At 39.1% G+C, this 22,765-nt stretch overlaps 1 protein-coding gene across 3 annotated transcripts; it reads right to left on the bottom strand.

The window, feature by feature from the left end:
- Positions 1-655: 655 nt before the first annotated feature.
- On the bottom strand, positions 656-22,523 carry SAMD9 (sterile alpha motif domain containing 9). 3 transcript variants are annotated; one of them, XM_063708241.1, is made up of 4 exons: positions 19,025-22,523; positions 15,938-16,017; positions 7,899-8,046; positions 656-7,241 (listed from the first exon to the last, which is right to left on the bottom strand). In XM_063708241.1, the coding sequence occupies exon 4, from the start codon at positions 7,231-7,233 to the stop codon at positions 2,464-2,466; it is 4,770 nt and encodes a 1,589-aa protein (XP_063564311.1). In that variant the 5' UTR covers positions 7,234-7,241; positions 7,899-8,046; positions 15,938-16,017; positions 19,025-22,523; the 3' UTR covers positions 656-2,463. The 3 variants fall into 3 exon arrangements, with proteins under 3 accessions (XP_063564311.1, XP_004045790.1, XP_004045789.1); XM_004045742.4 differs by lacking the exon at positions 7,899-8,046 and having other exon boundaries at positions 19,025-19,733; XM_004045741.4 differs by lacking the exons at positions 7,899-8,046; positions 15,938-16,017 and having other exon boundaries at positions 19,025-19,187.
- Positions 22,524-22,765: the final 242 nt, after the last annotated feature.

Raw genomic sequence — 22,765 nt, 5'->3', positions numbered from 1 at the left:
CTTCACTCCCTACCAATGGCAGAACAAACACCCGTAAGTGTTTCCTGTTCTCCAAGGCAGGTCACGGGGGACAGAACATCTGCCTAAACTGGCTTAATTTGAGTTCAAAAGAATCACCCCAGAAGGCAGGAATCCAGAAGAGACAATTCTGTGCAGAGTGAACTGAAACCTGGGGCAGACTGGGAAGTGGCTTCAGAGAAAAACGTGACTGGACATTCTAATTGAAACTCCGTTTGACCAGAGGATTTCTTTTATGTTTTAAAAATTGAGCTGAAGTGAAATGAGCCAGGCACAGAAAGACCAATACTGCATGATTTCAGATTGGATGTGGAATCTAAAAAAGCTAAACTCATAGAAGCAGAAAGTTGAGTGGTGGTTTCCAGGGTTGTAGGGGCAGTGAGGGAGGTAGTGGGAAATGAGATGTTGGTCAAAGGGTACAAAGTTTCAGTTAGGAGAAATAAATTTTGGAAATCTATTGTACAACACAATGATTATAGTTAATAATACTGTATTGAATACTTGAAAATTTTTAAGAGAGTTGATTTTAAATGTTCTCATCACACACACAAGCAGGCTTGAGAGGTGATGGATATATTAATTACCTTCATTTAGTCATTTCACAGTATATACCTATATCAAAACATCAGGCTGAACACCATAAATAATATACAATTTTTATTTGTCAATTAAAAAGTAACAATAAAGAGTGAGCTTATAAGTTATGGAGTTAAAATTTTATGCAGAAGCAAGGGAAAATCTTCCTCCAGTGAAAAAATTCTAATGAGATTTTGAAGACAGAAACAAATCACATTTTTTTTGTTTTTGTTTTCTAAATGTTTTGCAAGAGAAAATTTCAAAAGCATAATCAGTAAGAGGGAGAAAAGTGTGCTGAATTCCATGTATCCAGCATGCAGCCATTGTTAACTCAGGACCAATCTTGTTTCGGTTCTACTTCCCTTTCACCACCCCCACACCCCAAACACAAAATTACTGATTCTAGATCATGTCATTTATTTACAAATACTTTAGTATGTATCTCTAAAAGGCATGAACTCTTTAAAAAACATAACCATGGAATCTTCAATAATATAGTACCTTAGCATCCTCAAATATCTAGTCTGTGTTCAAATTTTTCTGATTGCCTAATAATTGATTTTAGATTTTGCTCAAATTAGGATCTAAAGTCTATATGTTGCCCTTTAGTTGTTAAGTCCCTTATAATGTATAGATTCCCCAACATTTTTTTTGGTCCTTTGCAATTTCTTTCTTTTTTGGTTGAAGAAATCAGGTTTTTGTCCTGTGAATTTCCACTTTCTGGATATTGCTGATTGCATATTTGTGGTGGTGTTAGTAGGATTTTTTAAAAATTTCTTTTGAATTGCAAATAAGATCCAGAGACCTGATCAAATTCAGGTTTAATTATTTGGCAAGACCATGTCATGGGTGACGTGTGCACTCCTATAGTACTTCCAGGCCCATAACGTCTGGTCTTCCTCTGTGATGTTAATATTTATCAGCACTTGGGACAGTTTGATAAATCCATTAGAAATTTTTGTTTTTTAATCAGCTTTCCACTTAATGGTTTTGGCAGCCATTGATGACTGCCCATATCCATAATTTTATTAGGGGAAAATTACATTTTGATTACATATCGCTGGTTGTTTTTGTTCAAAACATAGGTTATATGTTAATCTGCCAGTACATTGGCATCTTCTGGATGAGGGACTCATTAGTCTTCTCACAAGAGTCCCTTTTGTTCATTAGCTTGTGGAATTTGAGTGTGTGTGTGTGTGTGTGTTTTTAATTGTTTGTTTGGAGGGGAGTTGATAAGCTAATTAGCTATAGAGACAAATTTCATTTTTGCTTAACTGACTCTCACTGCATGAAAAGGCAATCTAATTCTCCAGCCTACTTTGGTAAGGTCTGATGACTTCTGTGGGCATGAGCTTTAGAAGACTGGTTGGTCCTCTGTTTTGGAAGATCCTTGAGTGCCAAGAACATGATACATTGATGATCTGCTTAGTAAGAATAAGTGTTGCTCCTCAGTTTGAGAGGTTTTTGCTCTCTTTGAGAAATATTTTCCCAGACATTCTAATGTCTAAATGCCATCTGAGTAGACAATCTTCTTCAATCCATGCCTGGTAAGTAGTGGGGTTCTGTGTAGCCAGCTTATTACACTAACTTCTCCTGACTCCAGTCATGGCTCCTTATTATTTTGTCATCAATGATGTTAACCAAACCAAGGAACATATTTGCTACTTTTCATATATCTCACTCCTTCCTTTTTCACTATTGTCTTTGTAGGACTCATAACATGTTTAAGAGGAAATTAAATACTGCATGTACAGGTCTGAAGAGCTAGAGGCTGTATCTATAACCTTGCCAGTTTAAAGCATAGATCTTGAGTCTAAAAAAATTAAGTGGGTACTGAGATCAAATTCTTGGAGGAAGAATATCAGGCTCTTAAACAATTTCAATGTCATAAGCAAGTGGGCCTCCAATGGAAAATCCCAGGTAAAAAGACACCTTCTCTATGCTTCTGCCACTTCTAAGTTGACCTAAAAAAGCGGGAGTGATGGGTATTGTGATTTTTTCATTGATTCCATATTCTATATATAAACAATTATTTTCAGCTCGACCTTGTAAACGAAGCAAAAGTTCTTGGACTTTTTCCTCCTTCCACACATCTCCACTCTGCCACAAGGAATTAATATCTGGTGTCTTTTTAAAGCACTGGTCAATTTTTCCTTTGTGAACAAGTCTTTCCAGTCTTTTACCTTTTCCAAGAAAGAAATATGCAATTGGTTGCTTTGTACGATGCATATGTTTATATTGCCCCTTGAAAGAATTTTTTAGTGCTTGAGCATACTCTTTCATTTGTTCAGAATGTTGATCTAGTTGTTGATATTCTGGCCAGAATAAGAGGGAAGCTAGAAAATATGGTTCTGAAAACTGATAAGTCAGTCCTATTGGTTGCAAGACTTCTCGAAGCTGATCTTTTAGTTTTTCAACTGGCTTTACTAATCTGGAGGTAGGTTTGATACAGGAGAGAATAATGTTGGCCAAGATGAAATTTAGCTTTTCTTTTGACTGGATTTTGACAGTGCATCGTTCTAAGAGAAAAGTATATTCGTTCACTATATATTCCATAGTGCTTATAGCATCCTCTTGACTTTTGATAAGATATTCCAAGAGCCCAGAAAACTTGTCTGCTTTTAAAGCTACTAGGCTTCTCCTGCATCTCTCTACTTGAAGTGGCTCACTGAACTTTGATCGAAGATCTGTGTTGTTTTGTGATTCTTCTAAGAGACAAAATATATCTACATATTTCTTAAAATATCCAGCCACCTTTCTCCGAGTTTTGGCCTCTTCATTTTGCTTAATATTGTTCCTGGGTTTTAGCAGGACAAAGTATTCATCAAAAAAATCAAAGGACTTTTTCAAAGAAAATTTCAATTTAGTTAAATAAGGAATATAGTTTTTGAGAGCTAATTTATATTCATTGTCTGGATCCCCTGGAATATCACTACTTCCTGATACAAAATTGACCATATATCTTTTAGATAGCTCATTTTTATTATCAAAAAAAGGAATGAGCTGGAGAATTTGGATTGTGTAAAGCCCAACTTCTATCTCTCCTTGATAACCAGCTATATTGTAAGTATCATACCGCCTTTTTGACTTCGGATACAATCTTTCCTTCACTTCATACTCTCTATCTTCACTTTGCTGTTGAGATTCTTTGAATGCACTTGAGGCATGTTCTGCTAAATTCAAAAGAGCAATTAGATCATCAACTGAAATGCTCCTGTTTCCTCCGTTTTCCTCTATCCACCATCTTATTTTACTTTTGTAGACTTGACCCAGTGTATCTGAGATATAAGAATTGTCAGGTTCTATGATTTTTGCTTGTTTTGCCCAGTTTAGAGCATTGCCAAAGTCCTTCTTTTTAATGTAGAAATGTCTTGCCAACGCTTGGCAAATGAATGCATTTGGGTTAAACCGATGGATACTTTCAAGCAATACAGCTTCAACTGCTTCATTTCCTTCATCTTTATGTAATGCTTCAATAAATGGGGAAAACCAATTTCCTGTTTCACCTTCATGTTCATCGCGGTGTCTTGTGAGTAGGAGTGTGTGCATATCTTGCAAAAATTTACTTTTTCCCATACCAGTATCGAAGAACAAATTCTCAGTTAGCATATGCAACATAATTTGACTTTTATTCAGGTGATAGCTTTTCTTCAATTCTTCCAGTGAGAACTCTGCAATCAAAGAGTGAATGATGCGTACTCCACAGTAGTTCCCACATTCGATGACCTCTGTTTTTATCAGAATTGTAGAGTAGGTGCCCATCTTGTCTTCAAATTTTTCTGTCCCCCAGAAAGCCTTCTTGTTTCCAATTCCTAAGAATTTTTCACACTGTGATAGTGAAATGGTGGTATCAGGCACATATGAATTAAGAAGAGCCAGAAAAGAAAAGAGCTTTGCTTCCTTGGTGAAAATATTCTGCCCTTTCAGGATATTCCGGACCACATTTTCTATGTATTCTTTATTAAAATTGGTTTTCATGATCATAAAGGAATAAAAATCCTCAAAGTTTTTATGCTGTTCTTTGATTTCTTTCAATTTAAGCTCAAAAGCTCTCTGTTCTTTGGGAGAGAGTTGCTGTATTACGGCAATACTGTCTGGGATCCTTGCACTTTTTTCAGGATTTTGTGATCTCATACAATTTAGGATAATCACCAGAGGTTTTTCATATCGAATGTACTTTTTAGCTATAGCTGTTTGAATAGAGTACTGCAGAAGATAGACATTATCTTGTTCTTCAAAATCATCAACAAGGAGTAGTACAGGTACGTATTCCTGACGGTTCATTGCCCCATAGGTGATTAAACTGGTTACCTGTTCTCCAATTTCAGAAAAATCCGCTGTCTTATTTTTCAGCACAGCACATCTGAATTTCTTCCTTAGTTCCCAGAGAATGTGCATAGCCAAGGTAGTTCCCCCACAGCCTGGATGATGATACAGATGAATAATTTTGGTACTTGTTGGTTTAGAAGAATCTGCACAGTTTTGAATCATTGCTTCAAGTCTTTCATATTTATCCCTTTTGACAAAAGGTGAAGAATAACTTTCAGAAGAGAAGTAGAAGTTCCACCATGACACTTTGCCACCTCGATAGAAGTCTTCCTCTTTTGATGCCTTGAATTCAAGGAATTTATTTTTGTCCTTCTCTAACAGTGTACCCTCACATTCATTTTCACAGATAATTTCCAGAGCAGTCATGATATCTTCTTCCTTTTTCAGAAGGACAGTCGATAAACCAATAGATGGCAAAAGTCTTTTTGAAGATTGAGTCACAGATTTTAGTTTAAGAATAGTGCCATTGATCTCTTCAAGGCTTAAAGCAGAAATACATTGGCTTGAAATTTCATCTTGGTGTTTTATTAATCTTGCTTCAAGTAGATCTTTCCATCCCTGAAATATGTGTGGGTGTACACAAATACACAGTATATTTTCCATTCCTTTGAGATCCTGGTAGAAAGCACAGAAAGTCTCAATGAGGGGATCTCTTGGGTCATCCACAGAGGACAGTAATAGAAATACCACCAAAAACTTCCCTCTTGGCATTATGTCTTCATGTGTAAGAAATGAAATCAGTTTCCTGACATCAGAAGCTCTTTCTCTTTGCCAGGAACTTGGATCAAAGGGTTTATATTTTTCACTGTCAAGGTCTAACCTGCCATTGCAGAAAATCCAGCTGGGTTGATGGTAAAGATTTAGAGTAGAAATCGTCTCATTTGGTGTGGTTTTCTGTTCTACATATACACTTGGAAAGTGAAGGTTTGCTACTCGGCTTTCTTTGTAAGCTTTGACCACTCCATTGATGTTAGACTCAGGATCAAACTCCAATACAGCAAACCATTTAATTTCCTTCAGGAAATCTAAGTGTTTTGTTTGATCTGGGTGGCATTTATTTGTTACAAGAATGTACTGTTCATAGTATGAATTATCTAACAAATCTTGATTTCCTGTCAATAATTTAACCAACTTTGGTCCCTCTCTTTCTTTTTTATTTGTTTTTGCTCTGAATTTTTCTTCTGCTGCTTTTCTGGACTCTGCCAGTGTTTTAAAATCTGCTTTAAATGCTCTGAAATCAACTTTATTTTTCGTAATGTCCTTAGAGCTGGTCCCATCTCGCACAAATAGTGAGAAGTTTTTACTTTGTTCCCATGTTTTGTTGTTGTAATTTTGCATTTTAATCTGGAAATAATCATATTGGCATTCAGAGAACTGTGGAATAATGTCCACTTCAATAACAAATCTGTCAGATAGAGTACTATTTGGCAGTAAAACTTCCACAAATCTTGGCTCTCGAATGCACTTCTTTGCTTGTTGGACTTGATGGTCTTCAAAATACTTGTTTATCATCAGATTGAAATGGTTAATGAGGGCTTCCTTGGTATCACTGGTGACTTTGATGCCAACAATTTTCCCATGGGGTTTGTCTTTGACTCCAAAATGAATAGTGCCATTAGTACGTGAATTCATACAAGCTGAAGCAAATCGGAAAACCTCATTGCTAAATTTCATCTTGACATCCTCTTCTGTGGCTGTTGCTGTATTTGTGAAGGCTTTGAATTCATGTATCGGATCAATGAGATTGCCTGGTCCTGTTTCAGGCTGTAGACTAAAATCCAACTTGTAACGATATGGATTACTGAATTCATCAAATGGGTATGATACACATGTCAGGTCTATGGATGGTTGCCTTTCCTTTGTATAATCTATTTTATCTTCTATGAGCTCAACTTTTAGTGACTTAGAACCTTTAGCAGTTGTACTCATTGCAGACGGATTAGCCATATCTGGGTTCTCTTTACCCTTTTGTTTTTGCTTTGAAGTTTCTCTACGTTCCTTTTGAGACACAGTTTGGTCTTTAGGAGCATTTTTACTGGGCTTTCCCATCTTAGATGTCTGAATCGAATCTTCAGTGGCTGTTTTCTGCAATTCTTTGAATAGTTCTTCTATTTGAATAGCTGGTCCATGTGTGATGCCCATATCAACAAGATGTTCTTTTTTTAACCACTTCAAGACTGCTCCATTCACGTCTTGTCCAGTCAAAATTTCCCTGTGTTTTTGGTCAATCTTATGACTTTCTAACCACTGATTTACATCCTCTTTTGTCCAATCATCTGTATTTTCTGGAAGGTTAAGTTGCTTTGCCATTCTGATACCTATATGTAGAAAAAGAAAAATTATTTAGTATTATTAAAAGTAAAATTTTGAAACAATTTTAGTAGATAATATATACATAATTTTCAAAATTAAAAAAGTTCAAAAGGATATGCCAATGAATTATCTCTTGAGAGAACGTGACTATTGCCAGTTTCTTCTGCATCCCTCCAGAGAAAGAATACCAAATACAAACACATGAACACACTTTTCCCACATAAATTGTGGCGTACTATACATAATTCTCTTGCTTCATTCACTAAGTAAATTTTGGGAATGCTTCCAGTCAGTATATATAGAGATAGTTTATCCTTATTAATGATTGTTTGCTATAATGTGTGTTTGCTGTATTATTTAAGAACGTTCAATTCTGCTATAGAAAATAAGAGAAAAAAGGATATTTGAAACTAAGTACAGAAGCAAGTTTGTGAGATACATCATGATAGAAATAGATAAAGTAAAAAGAGCATATGAGTATTAAGCATAGTTAGAAAGGGATATAAGAACCAAATAGTAAATATTCATGAGACACACATGAAGCATTTGCTGTTTTTGAGGTCTTAATTTGGTTACCTATTTGGTGACACCCATTCTAATCATTTGTGTTCTCCATTGAAGAAACATCAGTAAAATCCATAGTAGCTTATCAGGCTAATGACCTGTATCTGTGGCCAGACATACTCATCCCTCTGCGTTTCTCTGATTACAGCAGGTGTATGTCATTGACCCAGGACATCTTCCATCTGCCAAGACCCTTTAAACAGACCTCAACTCTGGTTCTCAGAATTGTACAATCAGTGGAGAATGCTGAAACATCAGAGAGGAAGAGAGAAGATATATTAACTTGCACAACTCAGGTAATGAGATCCTTCTACCCTTCTTGTTCCTTACCCAAGATGTGTTGACCACCTCTTTGTTGTGTTGTTGGGTATTTTAATTTTTTTTTTTTTTTGAGATGGAGTTTTGCTCTTGTTGCCCAGGGTGGAGTGCAATGGCGCAATCTCGGCTCATTGCAACCTCTGCCTCCTGGGTTCAAGTGATCCTCCTGCCTCAGCCTCCCAAAGTGCTGGGATTACAGGCGTGAGCCACCATGCCTGGCCTTGTTGTGTTATTTTAATTGATTTTTAAAAATATGCCCTTCAAGCATCTTAATTTTGTCTGTGAGCTGTTCTGTTCCATGTCATCTGGAATAGCTTGCTGAGTAGTGAACTCGTTGGCTACTGTTGTATTAAACTAATTTTTCACATAATAATTAATAAGAGCTGATTCCTGAGCAATAACTTGTGGCATAATTATTCAGTTTGCAAATTTGCAGACTACTATCTGAAAAATTAATGTCAATCTAGGCTACAGAAATATAGCAATGGTTAGAAAAAATGAAATTCAAATAATAATAGTCAGCTTTAAGTATGATCCAAAATTGTGAGACATTTTAATGAACTAAACTTTCATTTATCATGGGAGACATCAAATTAAATAATGGAGACAGCCTGGGGAATGGTGGCAGATAAATTATTATATAGGCCCATGTTCATGAAATAATACACAGAAATATTGCTTTCTAGTGGCAGATACAAACTCAGGTTTAGGATTTACCTTTCTTTCAAGACATGAAGATGCCAGAGCCACTGTCCAAGGTTTAAGCTATTATTTTTTTTGTATGTAACTACGGTATACATAGAAAGTGAATAAGCAACATACCTTACAGCTATATCAATTCAAAATAGGCAAAGATAGGCAATATCTTCGTTGCTGTTTTGTACTGTAATTTTATAAGATTTTACTATTGGGGAAGCTAGGTAAAGAGTACACAAAATATCAAATTATTTCTTACAACTACATATGAATCTACAATAATCTTAAATAAAATTTTACTCAAAAAATAAAAAACAGCAATGGTATCCATATTTAGAACTGAGCAGTAATAAAAATGCTGCATATAAAGAGTTGTAAGGAACAATGTCTATAATACTTGGAGAAATATGTATAGCCTTGGATGTATTTATAAAAATGGAAGAATGGGTGTGGCCCGCCGTGCCTTGCCATGCCTCGCCATGCGCCTGTGTGGCTAAGGCTTCTGCTGTGTGTGCGCGCAGGTGTGACTTGTGTCCGCAAAGTTTGTGATGTCCGGGGGACTGCATGTACCTTCAGCCGTCCTCCCTTCACACGCATGTGGACACAGTGTCACCTCCTCAAGCCATAGGGTGCCGAGTCTAAAGCACAGGGCCGGGTTCCAAGATGGCTGAATAGGAACAGCTCCAGTCTACAGATCCCAGTGTGAGAGACACAGAAGACAGGTGATTTCTGCATTTCCAACTGAGGTACTGAGTTCATCTCACTGGGGCTTGTTGGACAGTGGGTGCTGTCCAAGGAATGTGAGCCAAAGCAGGGCAGGGCATCGCATCCCACAGGAAGCTCAAGGGGTCAGAGAATTCCCTTTCCTAGCCAAGGGAAGCCGTGACTGACGGTACTTGGAAAATTGGGACACTCCCACCCTAATACTGTGCTCTTCCAATGGTCTTAGCAAACAGCACACCAGAAGATTATATTCTGCGCCTGGCTCAGAGGGTCCCACACCCACGGAGCCTCACTCACTGCCAGCACAGCAGTCTGAGATTGAACTGCAAGGCGGCAGCAAGGCTGGGGGAGGGGCGTCCACCATTGCTGAGGCTTGAGTAGGTAAACAAAGTGGCCAGGAAGCTTGAACTGGGTGGAGCCCACAGCAGCTCAAGGAGGGCTGCCTGCCTCTGTAGACTCCACCTGTGGGGCAGGGCATAGCTGAACAAAAGGCAGAAGAAACTTCTGCAGACTTAAACATCCCTGTCTGACAGCTTTGAAAGGAGCAGTGGTTCTCCCAGCATGGAGTTTGAGATCTGAGAATGGACAGACTGCCTCCTCAAGTGGGTCCCTGACCCCTGAGTAGCCTAACTGGGAGACACATCCCAGTAGGGGCTGACCGACACCTCATACAGCCAGGTGCCCATCTGAGATGAAGCTTCCAGAGGAAGGATCACACAGCAAAATGTGATGTTCTGCAATATTTGCTGTTCTGCAACCTTTGCTGCTGATACCCAGTCAAACAGGGTCTGGAGTGGACCTCCAGCAAACTCCAACAGATCTGCAGCTGAGGGTCCTGACTGTTAGAAGGAAAAGTAACAAACAGAAGGGACATCCACACCAAAACCCCATCTGTACGTCACCATCATCAAAGACCAAAGGTAGATAAAACCATAAAGATGGGAAGAAACCAGAACAGAAAAGCTGAAAATTCTGAAAATCAGAGCACCTCTTCTCCTCCAAAGGAATGCAGCTCCTCGCCAGCAACGGAACAAAGCTGGACAGAGAATGACTTCTATGAGTTGAGAGAAGAAGGCTTCAAACGACTGGTAATAACAAACTTCTCTGAGCTAAAGGAGGATGTTTGAACCCATTGCAAAGATGTTAAAACCTTGAAAAAAGATAGAAGAATGGCTAACTAGAATAAACAGCATACAGAAGACCTTAAATGACCTGATGGAGCTGAAAACCATGGCACAAGAACTACGTGACGCATGCACAAGCTTCAGTAGCTGATTCTATCAAGTGGAAGAAAGGGTATCAGTGATTGATGATCAAATTAATGAAATGAAGCCAGAAGAGAAGTTTAGAGAAAAAAAAGTAAAAAGAAACAAACAAAGCCTCCAAGAAATAAGGGACTATATGAAAAGACCAAATCTACGTTTGATTTGTGTACCTGAAAGTGACGGGGAGAATGGAACCAAGTTGGAAAACACTCTTCAGGATATTATCCAGGAGAACTTCCCCAACCTAGCAAGGCAGGCCAACATTCAAATTCAGAAAATACAGAGAATGCCACAAAGATACTCCTCAGGGAGAGCAACTCCAAGACACATAATTGTCAGATTCACCAAAGTTGAAATGAAGGAAAAAATATTAAGGGCAGCCAGAAAGAAAGGTCCGGTTACCCACAAAGGGAAGCCCATCAGATTAACAGCGGATCTCTTGGCAGAAACTCTACAAGCCAGAAGAGAGTAGGGGCCAATATTCAACATTCTTAAAGAAAAGAATTTTCAACCCAGAATTTCATATCCAGCCAAACTAAGCTTCATAAGTGAAGGAGAAATAAAATCCTTTACAGACAAGCAAATGCTGAGAAATTTTGTTACCACCAGGCCTGCCTTACAAGAGCTCCTGAAGGAAGCACTAAACATAGAAAGGAGCAACCGGTACCAGCCACTGCAAAAACATGCCAAATTGTAAACACCATCGATGCTAGGAAGAAACTGCATCAAATAACGAGCAAAAGAACCAGCTAACATCATAATGACAGGATCAAATTCACACATAACAATATTAACCTTAAATGTAAATGGGCTAAATGCTCCAATTAAAAGACACAGACTGGGAAATTGGTTAAGGAGTCAAGATCCATCAGTGTGCTGTATTCAGGAGACCCATCTCATGTGCAGAGACACACATAGGCTCAAAATAAAGGGATGGAGGAAGATCTACCAAGCAAATGGAAAATGAAAAAGGCAAGGGTTGCAATCGTAGTCTCTGATAAAACAGACTTTAAACCAACAAGGATCAAAAGAGACAAAGAAGGCCATTACATAATGGTAAAGGGATCAATTCAACAAGAAGAGCTAACTCTCCTAAATATATATGCACCCAATACAGGAGCACCCAGATTCATAAAGCAAGTCCTTAGAGACCTACAAACAGACTTAGACTCCCACACAATAATAATGGGAGACTTTAACACCCCACTGTCAACATTAGACAGATCCACGAGACAGAAAGTTAACAAGGATATCCAGGAATTGAACTCAGCTCTGCACCAAGCAGACCTAATAGACATCTACAGAACTCTCCATCCCAAATCAACAGAATATACATTCTTCTCAGCACCACATCGCACTTATTTCAAAATTGACCACATAGTTGGAAGTAAAGCACTCCTCAGCAAATGTAAAAGAACAAAAATTATAACAAACTGTCTCTCAGACCACAGTGCAATCAAACTAGAACTCAGGATTAAGAAAGTCACTCAAAACTGCTCAACTACATGGAAACTGAACAACCTGCTCCTGAATGACTACTGGGTACATAATGAAATGAAGGCAGAAATAAAGATGTTCTTTGAAACCAACGAGAACAAAGACACAACATACCAGAATTTCTGGGACACATTTAAAGCAGTGTGTAGAGGGAAATTTATACCACTAAATGCCCACAGGAGATAGCAGGAAAGATCTAAAATTGACACCCTAACATCACAATTAAAAGAACTAGAGAAGCAAGAGCAAACACATTCAAAAGCTAGTAGAAGGCAAGAAATAACTAAGATCAGAGCAGAGGTGAAGGAGATAGAGACACAAAAAACCCTTCAAAAAAATCAATGAATCCAGGAGCTGGTTTTTTGAAAAGATCAACAAAATGGATAGATTGCCAGCAAGACTGATAAAGAAGAAAAGAGAGAAGAATCAAATAGATGCAATAAAAAATGATAAAGGGGATATTACCACCAATGCCACAGAAATACAAACTACCATCAGAGAATACTATAAACACCTCTATGCAAATAAACTTGAAAATCTAGAAGAAATGGATAAATTCCTCAACACATACACTCTCCCAAGACTAAACCAGGAAGAAGTTGAATCCCTGAATAGACCAATAACAGGTTCTGAAATTGAGTCAACAATTAACAGCCTACCAACCAAAAAAAGTCCAGGACCAGATGGATTCACAGCCAAATTCTACCAGAGGTACAAAGAGGAGCTGGTACCATTCCTTCTGAAACTATTCCAATCAATAGAAAAAAGAGGGAACCCTCCCTAACTCATTTTCATTTTATGAGGCCAACATCATCCTGATACCAAAGCCTGGCAGAGACACAACAAAAAAAGAGAATTTTAGACCAATATCCCTGATGAACATCGACGCAAAAATCCCAGTAAAATATTGGCAAACCGAATCCAGCAGCACATCAAAAAGCTTATCCACCATGAACAAGTGGGCTTCATCCCTGGGATGCAAGGCTGGTTCAACATACACAAATCAATAAACGTAATCCATCATATAAACAGAACCAAAGACAAAAACCACATCATTATCTCAATAGATGCAGAAAATGCCTTTGACAAAATTCCACAGCCTTTCATGCTAAAAACTCTCAATAAACTAGATATTGATGGGACATATCTCAAAATAATAAGAGCTATTTATGACGAACCCACAGCCAATATCATACTGAATGGGCAAAAACTGGAAGCATTCCCTTTGAAAACCGGCACAAGACAGGGATGCCCTTTCTCACCACTCCTATTCAACATAGTGTTGGAAGTTCTGGCCAGGGCAATTAGGCAGGATAAAGAAATAAAGAGTATTCAGTTAGGAAAAGAGGAATTCAAATTGTCCCTGTTTGCAGATGACATGATTGTATGTTTAGAAAACCCCATCGTCTCAGCCCAAAATCTTAAGCTGATAAGCAACTTTAGCGAAGTCTCAGGATACAAAATCAATGTGCAAAAATCACAAGCATTCCTATACAACAATAACAGACAAACAGAGAGCCAAATGATGAGTGAACTCCCATTCACAGTTGCTTCAAAGAGAATAAAATACCTAGGAATCCAACTTACAAGGGATGTGAAAGACCTCTTCAAGGAGAACTACAAACCACTGCTCAATGAAATAAAAGAGGACACAAACAAATGAGAGAACATTTCATGCTCATGGATAGGAAGAATCAATATCATGAAAATGGCCATACTGCCCAAGGTAATTTATAGATTCAATGCCATCCCCATCAAGCTACCAATGACTTTCTTCACAGAATTGGAAAAAACTACTTTAAAGTTCATATGGAACCAAAAAAGAGCCCACATTGCCAAGTCAATCCTAAGCCAAAAGAACAAAGCTGGAGGCATCACGCTACCTGACTTCAAACTATAGTACAAGGCTACAGTAACCAAAACAGCATGGTACTGGTACCAAAACAGAGATATAGACCAATGGAACAGAACAGAGTCCTCAGAAATAATACCACACATCTACAACCATCTGATCTTTGACAAACCTGACAAAAACAAGAAACGGGGAAAGGATTCCCTATTTGATAAATGGTGCTGGGAAAACTGGCTAGCCATATGTAGAAAGCTGAAACTGGATCCCTTCCTTACACCTCATACAAAAATTAATTCAAGATGGATTAAAGACTTAAACGTTAGAGCTAAAACCATAAAAACCCTAGAAGAAAACCTAGGCAATACCATTCAGGACATAGGCATGGGCAAGGACTTCATGACTAAAACACCAAAAGCAATAGCAACAAAACCAAAATTGACAAATGGGATCTAGTTAAACTAAAGCACTTCTGCACTGCAAAAGAAACTACCATCAGAGTGAACAGGCAACCTACAGAATGGGAGAAAATTTTTACAATCTACCCATCTGACAAAGGGCTAATATCCGGAATCTATGAAGAACTTAAATTTACAAAAAGAAATCAAGCAACCCCATCAAAAAGTGAGCAAAAGATGAACAGACACTTCTCAAAAGAAGACATTTATGCAGCCAACAGACACATGAAAAAATGTTTATCCTCACTGGCCACCAGAGAAATGCAACTCAAAACCACAATGAGATACCATCTCACACCAGTTAGAATGGGGGATCATTAAAAAGTCAGGAAACAACAGGTGCTGGAGAGGATGTGGAGAAGTAGGAACACTTTTACACTGTTGGTGGGACTATAAACTAGTTCAACCATTGTGGAAGACAATGTGGCAATTCTTCAAGGATCTAGAACTAGAAATACCATTTGACCCAGCCATCCCATTACTGGGTATATACCCAAAGGACTATAAATCATGCTGCTATAAAGACACATGCACACGTATGTTTATTGCGGCACTATTCACAATAGCAAAGACTTGGAATCAACCCAAATGTCCATCATTGATAGACTGGATTAAGAAAATGTGGCACATATACACCATGGAATACTATGCAGCTTTAAAAAAGGATGAGTTCATGTCCTTTGTAGGGACATGGATGAAGCTGGAAACCATCATTCTGAGCAAAGTGTCGCAAGGACAGAAAGTCAAACACCACATGTTCTCACTCACAGGTGGGAACTGAACAATGAGAACACTTGGACACAGGTTGGGGAACATCACACACTGGGGCCTGTTGTGGGGTGGGGGAGGGGGGAGGGATAGCATTAGGAGATATACCTAATGTAAATGACGAGGTAATGGGTGCAGCACACCAACATGGCACGTGTATACATATGTAACAAAGCTGCACGTTGTGCACATGTACCCTAGAACTTAAAATATAGTTTTTTAAAAAAGGAGGAATGACTGAAAAATCATGAACCTAATGCCAGTTTAATAAATTGAAAGAAGAATAACAGAATAGAACTGAAATAAGAAGAAAGAGAAAAATAAAGATAAGAGCAGGAATTTATAAAGTGGAAAACAAAATGACAAGAGAGACTCAGTGAAGTCCAAGAGCTGTTTAGATAAAAAGTAATAAAATTGACACTTCCATGGAATGATTAACCAAAAAAGAAAAAAGAAAGGTGGCACAAATAAGCAATATTAGAAACTTTAAAAATGAACCAACTTTAACTGAATAAATTGAAAACTCAGATTAATTGAGCAAATTCTTAAAAAATATAGCTTACCAAACTGACTCTAGACGAAACCGAAGGAGTCTCACTTCCAGGGTAATGTAGGAGATCACAAAAGGCCACCTATTCACCCACTGCAACAATGAGAACAAAATCCAAAAAATTGCAAAACTCATATTTTTAAGTAATCACAAAGTCATCAATAGACCAGATGACAAGGACTGGATGAACTAAAATTCCAGAGAGGAAAGATCCCTGTCTATGTAAGCTTTGGGGGCATTTGTTGATTTGGGGTTGGGTTTAAGGATTAGACTTGGCCTATCGGGAGGAGGAAAACCAGTGGGGATTTTCATAGTCACAGGGGCAGGTCTAATGAAGTGCAATTAGAAGTGTTCCAAAATGTTTACCATAATGGAAATGCAAAGTAAAATTACAACAAGATAATACTACATGCCTACCAGAATGGCTAAAATTAAAGACTGGTAACGCCAAATGTTGGTGACGATGTGGAGTCAGTGGAGCTCTCATACACTGCCTGTGGGAATGTACATTGTTTCAGCCACTTCAAGAAACTATCAGTTTTTGTGAAGTTAAATATATACCTACTCTTTGGATCTGCAATTCTCATGAAAATTATTAAAGTGCTGATACAGGCAACAACATGAATGAATATCACATCATACTGTGTGAAAGAAGCCAGTTACAACAGAAAACATATTGTAGAATTCTACTTATATAGTTTAAGAATAGGCAAAAGTAATCTGTCATAGAAGTCAGACTGATGTGGGGGGTAGATATTTTCTGGGAAGGGGTGATGGAAATATTTTATATCTTGATATGGCTAGTGGTTGCACAGATAAGTACATATTAAAATTTCATAAAGGCTTACCCTTAAGTTTGTTCATTGTATACAAGTTATACTGTATTTAAAAAGCCAATAATGCCTCCAAAATACATTAGAAAATAAATAAACGGATGAATAAAATAAGAGATACTTGCATAAAAAAAATGATGGTGTGTTATGAATCAAGGATAATTGTGAATTCAATGGTATGTGAGGTCCTAAAGTTTTACTAGGTGTTTATTATTGCAGTCTCAGATTATGAACTTTCGACTTCTGCATCCCACTCAGTGTTGATTCAATACTGGTTTTAGAGTTGTCTAAAAATTGACTACACCCTCGTCTAGTAACCGTTCTATCTGAGTCACTTTCTTGTATCCATTTACTGAGTCACGTCTACTCCACCCTATGAAAGTATGCTCACTTTCGTTGCACCCACACTATTTAACACATAAAGCAGGGGTCCCCGATTATTCTGCTGCTAGCGTGCTCTGGCTCCTGAGGCCTCATACCCATGGCTCTCATCCCCCATCTCGCCGCATCCCACCAGTACCCTTTTCCCACCGGTACCCTTTTCCTAGGGTCTCCCTGACTTCCTTCATCAATTTGGACCTTTCACAGTTTTACAGACACAGTCCTTAGTCTCTGGTGATATGTCATAAACTAGATTATGAGACTGGTGAATTAGATGGATTATTTGATTTATGCAAGAGCTACATACCATTATATGTAAAAACGTAAAGTCAGGTTCTCATATAAGAGTGTAGGGGATGGAGAACTGGGCCTGAACATTTGGTTGGGAAAGTAAGCAAATAATAAAGAAGTGACTTTTGACTGTTTTCTCTACTAGAGACATTATGAATATTTCAAATGTCATTGAACAGGTTACACTTTCACACTTCTTCCCCTAAAGCTTTTGTCCGATTATTGATAGCTGTGCCTTTTCAATACATTATTTTAAAAAAATTGTTGATGATGTCACTGTTAGAGAAAATATATGCCAGCATTCATAGGTATTTATGCCACTGTTCATAGATATTTTACATATTAATGATTTCTTTATACCCTCTCGTTCCAAAATGTTTTTTAGGTAATTTAGAAAGTAATATAGGATCACACATATATTAAAACCCTTAGGTAAAGAAATCATGGGGAAGGCTAAATAAGGGTGGGGGAAAAAAGGTGAAATCAGGGAGTAAAATTAGTACCTAAAATTACTGGTTTTGATTCCGTATACTTTAAAAACTGACCTGAAAATTTGGTTCTGAGCATCTTAGTAGGAAACACTATTTGTTACTGATTGAACCCACACACATTTTTTAAACTCTGGTTGGTGTTAAACTGTAGGGTTTGTTAACTTTTCTAGAAGGGAGTTGAAGGTCAGACCTTTATTCAGAAATGTGATCCTCCAACCGTCTTGCATTGTCTTACTGTTTGCTTTGGGGAGAAATTAGACATAAACCTAGTATTTTTCCAGGAACATAAAGCTGCCTTAATTCTAAAGACTTCCCATAGTAGACTGTCTGTCTGTCTTCCTATATATGTCATCCGACAATAATATCTGAGAAGCTCTCAGAGAGTTTTGTTTTCTGGAAGCTACCTATTTCTTAGAGTAGATGGTGGAGGGTGTATTTGATTAAAGTAAAGTACTTTTAAGTTTTCATTGCCTGTTCTTTATCTATCTTTCCGTTTTTTTTTTTTTTGTGGTTGTTGTTTTTTTTTTTTTTTTGAGACAGTGTCTCACTCTGTTGCCTATGCTGGAGTGCAGTGGTACAATTACAGCTCACTGTAACCTTAAATTCCTGGGCTCAAGCAATCCTTCTGCCTCAGCCTCCAAAGTAGCTAGACTGCAGCTGCGTGCCACCACATCCAGCTATTTTTTTTTTTTTTTGGTAGGAATCTTGCTAGGTAGGGTCTTGCTATGTTGCCCAAGCTAATTTTGAATTCCTGGCCTCAAACAATTCTCCTGTCTTTGCCTTCCAAAGTGCTCAAATTACAGGCTACCACACCTGGCCTGTTTGTTCTTTCTGAAGATGCTGTATGCCTTGGGAGAGTTCATCAATAAAAGTGTCTGTAGTTTTCAATTGCATCTTTAATGAAATGTTATGACTAATTTTTCAACTAATATAAAGCAGACTGCTGTCAGAGCAACAAATAGTCTAGAATTTCTAGGCTTAGAATACTATTTTTTTGTTTTGAGGTATATTTGAAGCTTCTAATTGAAAAGTATATTTCTTTCTATTCAATAAAATGCTGCTATAGATAGTAAGAACAATATTAATAATAGATATTGTACTTACCCAGTAGTCTTGCAAATTTCTTTTACATATATGTGGGGAAAACCATCTCTTTTAGTGCTGAAAATATCTGATGTGTTTGTTTTCTTCCTCCTACGATGCTAGAGAAAAGTATTTTCCTCATTCTGGTTTTAACGGAAGTCTATGTATTCTCTGCTTCTGTCTCACAGCAAGCTCGAATTGGCTCAGAAACAGCAGGGCGTGTTTAACAACTGGGAGGTTGGGGAAGGAAGAATGTAGGTTTGGTTTCAGTTTCATTTCTCAGATCTGAAATTACAGCACCGCCTTTTCTATCTGAAATGCTTTTTAATAAGCTATGGCTATATACCACCTTCTGGTCTGCTTGGTTAAAATCTGAAGGCTTAACAATTTCTCCTCACTTGAGAGTTTTGAGGGCTGCAGAAAGCCCCATTGTCTTGTTATAGACAAACTGTGGGATATTCTGGCTTAATTGATCCCTTGGGAATATGAGTTTACATTGCAGTCCCAGCCTTGTAGAGCGCCAGGTTGGAGATACTCTAGGTCAATATTTCACTGGCCTTTAAGGGTGGAATTACTGTCCATTCCTGTTTTCCTAAAGTGTAAAGAATGTCTTTCAGGGATAGGACTTCTCTGAGCACCCCAATAAATGCTAAATTCATTTATTGCAGAGCAGACCAGGGCTGCAGCAGACCTGATGGTCACATTGTAGAGATTTATCTTTTCTAAGGTCAGTGTCAGGGCCAGAGAGAAAACTGCCTGAGTGAGAGCAACAAAAATAGCTGATATTTTAAAAACTAACAGCAAGTACTGATATTTATTGTGTGTGCTCAATTAGCTTTTGGTTTCCACATCCCACAACTGATTCACACTGGTTTTAGATGGAAACATTTAAAAACATTTATTTTAAAATATTTATTGGGTGCTTACCATGTACCAGGCATTGTTCTAAATGTTTCATATTAACTTAATTACTCTTCACAACAATCTCCTGAGGTAGAGATTATTTTTATCTCAATTTTAAAGGTGAAGAAACTGAGGCATAGAGATTAAATAATATGGCTAAAGTTTGCATAACTAATACATGGCAGAGATTCGAATCCAGGTTTCAGGCCAGTGCTCTTAAATCCTGAGGTTTAGGAAGAAAGAAAGTGGCTATGAAGGACAGCCTAGATATGACCATTACACTTATCACCCTCAGGAGCCCTCCTTGTAAGGGGACCCTGGGCCTGAACTCCAAAACCTGGGTTCCACTTTGCATGGGGACCAGTGTGATGGTTAATTTTATGGGTCAACTTGACCGGGCCACAGAGTGCCTAGATACATTAGTGTCAAACATTATTCTGGTGGTTCTGTGAGGGTGAGGAGGCAGGACTAGCTTGCAGCTCCTGCTGGGACAGACAGGACAGCATGTGGAGACTCACATCATGAACTTTTGCTTCAAGAATTACTGCAGCAACATACCAGGAAAGCCAAGAGAATTAACAGACCCTTTGAAGGAACTGTATCGCCACTGCAGTTTCTCTGAGATGCCAAAAAGAAAAGTCATGAGTCTGCTTGCTTTCTCAGCAGGGAGGCTGATAGCCAGGGGCAAGTTCTCAGCCCTGGTCACCGACTGCCTGGAAATAGATTCGATGTTGTTGCCAGGGGCACAGTGGGAGTGAGACTGGCCTTTAGGAGTGTGGGTTGTGTGGAAACGGGGTGAGGCCTGTGACTGCTGGCTTTTCCCCACTTCCCTGGTGTCCTGTGTCACTCAGTGGAGACAGCCATAATCCCCCTGGGAACATAACTCCATTGGCCTGGGAACCACACCCCCGCCCCCTACAGCAAGTGCAGCAGGCCCCACCCAATAAGAGTCTGAGCTCAGCCACACCTATCCCTGCCCCAACCTGTTGGTCTTTCTTTACCTGCGCTGGTTGCAAGACAAAGGACATATTCTGCCCACTGCCTCAGAAACATGAATATATAACTAGACGACCCTAGGTCAAGTTTGCTTCCTCCCTATAGTACCACAGCTAATGCACTCTTGAAAATGCCACCTCCTGGCTGGAGGCCAACCAACACAAAACCAGAGCATTTAATGAAAATATAACCAAGGACCCTTACAGAGTCCACTTCACTCCCCTGCTGCCTCCACTGGAGCAGGTGTTGGTATCCACAGCTGAAAGACCTGAAGATGTATTACATCACAGGACTCTTTGCCGACACTTCCCAGTACCAGTCTGGAGTCCAGTAGCTCTGCTAGATGACTAGGCCCAGAAGAGAAAAAACAATCACTGCAGTTTGGCTCCCAGGAAGCCCCATCCCTAGAGGAAGTGGGAGAACACTACATCAAGGGAGCACCCTGTGGGACAAAAGAATCTGAATAGTAGCCCTTGAGTCCTAGATCTTCCCTCTGACACAGTCACCCAAATGAGAAGGAACCAGAAAAACAATTCTGGTAATATGAAAAAACAAGGTTCTTGAACACCCCCAAAATACCACACCAGCTCACCAACAATAGATCCAAACCAAGACAAAATCTCTGAATTGCCAGGAAAGTAATTCAGAAGGTTTATTATTAAGCTAATCAAAAAGGCACTAGAGAAAGGTGAATTCTAACTTAAAGAAATAACAAACATGATACAGGATATGAAAGGAAAATTCCTCAGTGAAATAGATAGCATACATAAAAAACAATCACAATTTCTGGAAATGAAGAACACAATTAGAGAAATAACAAATGCACTGGAGGTGGTTGGCAAGATGGCCAAATAGGAACAGCTCCGATCTGCAGCTCCCAGTGAGATCAATGCAAAAGGCGGGTGATTTCTGCATTTCCAACTGAGGTACCTGGCTTATCTCATTGGGACTGGTTAGACAGTGGGTGCAGCCCATGGAGGGTGAGCTGAAGCAGGGTGGGGCATCTCCTCACCCAGGAAACACAAGAGGTTGGGGAACTCCCTCCTGTAGTCAAGGGAAGCTGTGAGGGACTGTGCCATGAGGAACAGTGCATTCTGGCCCACATATTACACTTTTCCCATGGTCTTCACAAGCTGCAGACCGGGAGATTCCCTTGGAGGCCTACACCACAAGGGCCCAGGGTTTCAAGCACAAAACTGGGTGGCCATTTGGGTAGACACCGAGTTAGCTGCAGGAGTTTTTTTTTTTTAATACCCTAGTGGTGCCTAGAACATCAGCAAGACAGAACTGTTCACTCCCCTGAAAAGGGGGCTGAAGCCGGGGAGCCAAGTGGTTTAGCTCAGCGGATCCCATCCTCACGTGCCAGGTCTGTCCTGCAGACCCTGGCCGAGCGATGGATGTAAGGGGTACTCAGACACAGGTATGCAGTGTAAGAGCAGCTAGGGATCTGCCTGGCTTTAGTGGCCAAAGTGCAGCAGCCCTGAGAAGCTGGAGCTGCTTGCTTTTATTCAGTGCAGGCACAATGCCGAAAACCTGGAGCAAACACAACCTGAAGGTGACTAACATTTATTGTTCCCCTTTCAGGAAATGTCATACACATGGATGATCAAAGGTCAGTTCCTTGTCAATATAAGTAAAGGAACCTGTTTAAGATAAATTCCCCTACACTCACTTGTACCTACTCCTTGCCCTCTGCCTCAGGGATATAGAACAGCTGCCTTCAGCTATTCTCCCTGGAGCTTTGCAGAACCTTCTGACCTTTCAGAAGTTCTGCTCCTTTCCCTATTTTTTCTCCCACCACTCTGACCGATCTCCTACACCCATGGAACCCAGCAAGCCAAGATCCACTGGCTTGAAATTCTC

This window comes from Gorilla gorilla, chromosome 6 (assembly GCF_029281585.2).
Source record: "Gorilla gorilla gorilla isolate KB3781 chromosome 6, NHGRI_mGorGor1-v2.1_pri, whole genome shotgun sequence".
NCBI lineage: Eukaryota > Metazoa > Chordata > Mammalia > Primates > Hominidae > Gorilla > Gorilla gorilla.
The sequence above is the reverse complement of the archived record's forward strand: the minus strand, read 5'-3'. Positions and strand labels throughout refer to the sequence as shown.